The sequence below is a fragment of the Mytilus edulis genome, chromosome 4 (assembly GCF_963676685.1).
Source record: "Mytilus edulis chromosome 4, xbMytEdul2.2, whole genome shotgun sequence".
NCBI lineage: Eukaryota > Metazoa > Mollusca > Bivalvia > Mytilida > Mytilidae > Mytilus > Mytilus edulis.
In genome coordinates this window covers 64,738,802-64,744,607 of record NC_092347.1, presented here as the reverse complement: position 1 = coordinate 64,744,607, position 5,806 = coordinate 64,738,802, and the positions used below count along the sequence as shown (strand labels likewise).

Below are 5,806 nucleotides of genomic sequence, written 5' to 3'. Positions count from 1 at the left end.
GGCATTATTTACAGGATTACATATGATATCATGATATCTAAATGAATGAATATGTACAATTTCTTTGATATAAGAGCAAAAAAGGGAACACGGAGAACTAACCGAAAAATGTTTATAACCTTAAAAAATCAAGTTCTTGGGTATTTTTAGGTAATAACATAGCCCCCCCCCCCCCCCACACACACACACACACACACATACACACTTCCATGACCAAACCCCCACCCTTGTAACGAAACATTGATTTCTTACCTAAATTTACTCAAAAGTGTTTTACATTTTTTTTAATTATCTTGTAGAAAACTTTCACTAAATCAATCAAAGATATGCCATAAATTTCAACCAAAAAGTGGTAATAACGAAAAGGAATAACACGCATTCAACCAATCTAAAGTTAAGTTTGTATTAAAATGTCTACTTTCTGCCGCCAACAGTTTCTTTTAAAAGAACTACGAGCTTTTCTTTCTTCCGCAGTTTTGTTTTTATGCCAAAAGCTAACAGTTTCTGTTTAATTTCTTCGACTGACAGGTCTTCAAAATCAACAACCTCGTCGGTTGATAAAGATGAGTTGACGGAATTTACCGTTGACACATGGAACTTTTCGTCTGCGGCTTGTATCTCTTTCGACACATTCTCCTTCTTTTGTGCTCGGGTAACACGGATGTGGTGTTCCCACCAGTCGTCATTCTTTTTCACATAATTCCTTCTTTCCCGTTCCATTTCGCTGCATAAGTTTTCTATTCGCTTTCTAACTTTAATCGTATCAATAGTGCAATCCATCTTATTAGTTTTCTTTTGATATATTGTTTTAATACTGTCATTAACTTTTTCGACCGCCTGACCGCTAAACTTTCGAATCTGTCCGTAATTTGACACGTAAAATGGGATGTGATAGACGAGCGTATGTATATACGGAGTAATATTTTCAGGACGGTATCCATTCCGTTCCTTCCCGATTTCAATAAAGTCAGAAGCCCACTTTTTACACATATTGAAAACAAATTCTGGTGTTTTGAGTTCAACAGCGGGGGAGTTAATCAGTCGTAAAATGGAGGAAAAGTCATTCCATAGTTTCACCGTTTGATCGTGGGTATTGTTATGAATACAGAACATTAACTTTTCTGGTAAATTTTTCATAATTTTTTTCATATCATCTCCCCTTAAAGAAGTCCAATCTCTTTCGCACCTTCCAGATTTTGGTGTCCAAATGTTAAACGAAACCCCACATGATCTGATACTTTTGACTAAAGACTCTAGATAGTCTGTTTTGTTACCTACTGCTGCTGCTCTGTTATCCTTTTCTGCCGCATCATCAATCAAATTTCGCAGTAACACGTCGAACACTCTCATAGTCAAATGAAGTTCGTCTGGAACGATATGGTTTGGATCTATTTGTATTAGGGGTGGATTCTTAACGCTAAACTGTTTCTTACTGTTCTTACTAATCAAATTTATTTCTGCAATGGATCGCCGGTGTTCTTCTAAATGATAGAAATTCCAGGATTTAGAAAAGTCACTTCTTTCCATTTTTGACACCTTGCACCATGGACAAGCATATTCTGCGATTGCGCTACTGAGACCCAGGCATAATTGTACAAACTTCATATCACCTCCAAAGAAAACTTCGATCTCATATTGACGGTCTTCAATCAAAATTGTACCTTCAGAATAGAGCTCATTGATATCATCAAACAACGGTTTCAGCGACGAACGAATATTTTCATAATTTTCAGTGCATTTCACGATCGCCAAAGTTTTTTGATGTAACGAGGATAAACTTGTTTCGTCATCGATCAACGAAAAAGACATTACAACATAATTCGAAATTCGGCTAACTTTGGTTCCGTCGCCTGATACCTTTATTCTGACTTTTTTCTGAGCATCGTCTGTCGGAACATCATTAAATTTCTGTTTAATTGCATTCTCAACTTCTGACCTGAAATTCAAGAATGCGCCGGGTACATTTCCAGGCGTCCGTTCTAACTGTATGCCTTCGTTAAATTTATCTCTGCAATTCTTTATTAAGTAAAATTTTGGCAGGTCATTTGTCTTCATCGCTATCTCGTGATATGCTTGATCACTAATTGCAAATTTATCGAGGAGAAAAAGTATTTCTTTCAGGCGAATTTCATCATTTTCCGATTGACTTTCTGTTTGTTCTCCAAATCTTATGTTGATGTCTTCTCCGTGTTCGGTTTCAAAAACTAAATTTTTTGGTGTCAAACCATAAGTCTCAGCAAACCATAGCGCCTTTGCAGATTGTGTCTTTAGCGTTTGCATTTTAGCATATCTCTGAGACTTGCCGAGATCACCAACCGGTTTTCCGCCGACACTTGAAATATGGTGTTTTTCTAACAAGTCCAAGCATTTGTGTAGGCTGTCGTTTTCGCGTTTTAACTTCTCTGTGATTGTTTCCAATTTCTGGTAATCGGCATTCCCTCGCGATCTTTGTTTTTCTTCGGAAAGTAATTGTTTATGAAGTTCTTTGCATCTAATAGACAGTTCTATTTTATCTTCCTCAAATTTTGAAAGGCGGTACGATAATGAAGTCACATCCTGAAGTTCAGAGTCATACACAGCAATCTTTGTTATTCCCTCGTTGAAAGACGAACGTTTTCGGCCACATCTAAATTTTGTCTTGTATTGATAAGAAACTCGCTCCGCGGTCTTTTTAAGTCTTTCTTCAAGTCGGTCTGTGCCTTTTAATTGAAAGGTTGAAATCTGAGTATTTAAAATTTCTATATACTTATAATCGGAAAATTTCGTTTTAGTTTTGTGAATTTCACTGATAAAATTGTTCTTAATTTCGAGAGTCAGCGAAATTTCACCTCGGCTTAGAAAATCTTTATGAAGATGAGGAGAAAGAGCATTTGATATAGCCGGTTTTAAATCTTTGTCTAGCTTGAGCTTGCAGTAAGCTGTAAATTCGTCTGACATGACTGGTATATATGGAATGTAAACATATGAATGGAGAAGAGTTTTACAAAATTCTCTGCGGGACACTATAGCTGATCAAAAGTACATACTTCAATGGCACATATCATCCTCAACGTCTCGACAGGCACAGTTTTCATCTCCAAAGCACCCTTTTCAGAAATATAAACTTTTTTCATATGTAATTTGGGTTTGACTGTTAATGGAAATGCAATTTTCAATCCACGTCCACTGGCGTTCAGGTTGTAATGCCAGTTTTTGTGTAGTGGTAATTTTTCAAAATCATCCACACTTTGTAAAATGTAACTGTTTTCTATACCAAAACAATGTCTGAACACATCAAGGTCAAATCTAATTATCACAGTATTGTGCTTCCCTCTAAGCCTCTGTTGTATAGCCAATTCAAAGTTACGAGCTGACAACGTCAGACGTGAATCGTCGATTTCTGGTGTATAGAAGGTATTTAACAAAACTTGGTTAAGATGAGCCTCTGGTTCCCACGAGCATTCGTAAACAGAGTAACCTTCCCATTTCACCATGTACATAAGCTCCTGTAAAAAAAGGGATGTGTGTCAAATATAAAAATTGATAAGAATATAAGAATCGGCACATGTATCATACACAGTAATAAAGTATAACATATAATATATGTTTCTTAGAAGAATTGTGAAAAACAAGAGAAGTCGGGACATAGTCCTATGTATCTTATTAAGAACTTGTTCGGAACCAAAATTACTTTTTCGCATTTTCAATAATAAGACGGAAGATCTTAAGCGGACATCCCAAGCTCTAGAGAAACAGACAAGTCATTGCAAAAAAAGATAATATATAGATATGCAAAAGAAAATAATTAACGAAATATTCAGACCAAAGCAAAGAAAAGGGGGGTCTATGCCATTAAGCGCCAATATGAAAAAATTTTCTGGACAAAAAAATTCACAATTTGTCTTCATAAAAAAAATCCGTCATCATTGGAATAAACGAGACATCTGATATAATGCATTTCATTAAAAACAAAACTCTCATAGACGCAAATATTAGAAATGGGGTGCTTACAAAATGTAATCAATGATATGTAGTTATCTCCTTATATATTAGTAGTATATGTACCATGCGGGAGTTTATCAAAGATCGTACTTTATGATAACGCGACAAGTGGACAAAGCAAACAAACACGGCATCATGTGTAAATATATATATACAAATCAAAGATGTGTTACTTTGAAAAGAACCTCAAAATTGTTTGCAAATAATTTAACATTACGAAAAAGTTTTCCTAAAAGATTGTTATTTGAAATATTGATGAAAATCAAATGCAAAAATCAGGTCATGTTTATAAATACGAAAGAGCGTATGGGTTAAATCAAGGAATTGTATATTTAAATATACAATTCCTTGGTTAAATGTAGTTATCTATAAACATATGAATGCCACAACGAAATAAACAGGCGTATTCGTTCTGGGTGAAATTTTAAATAAGGATGAGACACCATTTTTTCTTCTTTTGTGGAGATAGATTATGTATACATGTATTTCATTCTCTCCATTTGAAAAACTATTCTTCTATCAACAAATTTGTAAGAAAAATATTTTTATTACCTTGCAGATTTTTTTTATATGAAGAATACAAATTAAGGCATTAAAGTGTCAAAGCGTATAGATAAAAAAAAAAAAGGCTATTATTTTGTTATAATATGTGGATTCTTAAAATATTACACTGGACCCTTTTAAGCAAATATCTTTTAGAAGAGCTTTCATATTTGAAGCAGATGCTATATATATATATGGTATAAACGGTAACAGAGAATCTCTTATTGATAAAACTGCTTGTCCACTATTTTAAACAAGTTCAAAGCTTAAGTTTGAATGTTTAATAAATAAATGGAAATTGTACGTCTTTATATAACCAGTAATGGAATGGTCAGTTCGTTTTAAACTAACTAACATAATTTAAAGTGGTTTTGAATTTCAAAGAGATGACACACTTCAACTTCATCCAAACTAAGCTTAAATGCCTACCTTTCTTTTCTCTAATTTTCTGGAAATAAGTCGTTCAACTCTGTATTCATTTGGTAAGATTTCTCTTTGTGGAACAATTCTCTCTTCTTTTATAAATATTTTCTGTCCAAAGCACAACTCTCTCCAATTGATTTCCTTTTTAGTACGTAATTGCATATGAAGCGTCATCGTTGATTTTCAGTTATAAAATGTAAAATAACTTATAATACGATTAATCTTTTGCCGATATTTCAGATAATTGTCATTTTTATTATCATTTTCCTGTTCTGTACACATAATTTCTGACACTCTATCGGCTAAGTCGACCACCTACTCTTGTTTATTATGTCTACGTGTACCTGAAACTCTCTTTGGCATGTTTTAATTAACAAATCTAAACTTTATTGATGCGTGTGTGTGTGTGTAATCTAATCATGGAGGAAACAATATTGCAAGATTTTTTTTTTATTAAAACGACAGTATAAAACATTTGAAAATATTCGTTTAAATTTAAACATATTGCCTATTTTGCGTTTTATTTTAGTCGAATGTAACCAGGTATGTGCATTACTTGTGTATTGCAGCGAGTCTTTTCCTCGCTAAAGACATACAATCAAGATTTTATTCCATGCTTGTTCAATCATTTCAGTATATCAATACTTTTGAGGGGATGTCGTATTTGTTAATATATTTACATTGAAATATATAATTCAAATTATGTAACAATTATAATGTGTGTATTGAAATAAAATAATTAATAAAAAAAAACGTTAAAGGAGAGTATAAATACGATAGCTCTCGCTATCTTATAATCTGTGATCATGTAATCAGCGCCGTATAACATCTTGATTCTTGTGTGTATCAGTTTACACAT

The 5,806-nt window shown here is 33.6% G+C and overlaps 1 protein-coding gene across 1 annotated transcript; it reads right to left on the bottom strand.

Moving 5' to 3' along the window:
- Positions 1-1,423: 1,423 nt before the first annotated feature.
- On the bottom strand, positions 1,424-5,446 carry LOC139520234 (uncharacterized). The gene is made up of 2 exons (XM_071312716.1): positions 4,954-5,446; positions 1,424-3,485 (listed from the first exon to the last, which is right to left on the bottom strand). Exons 1-2 carry the CDS (start codon positions 5,119-5,121, stop codon positions 3,003-3,005), a joined length of 651 nt encoding a protein of 216 aa, XP_071168817.1. The 5' UTR covers positions 5,122-5,446; the 3' UTR covers positions 1,424-3,002.
- Positions 5,447-5,806: the final 360 nt, after the last annotated feature.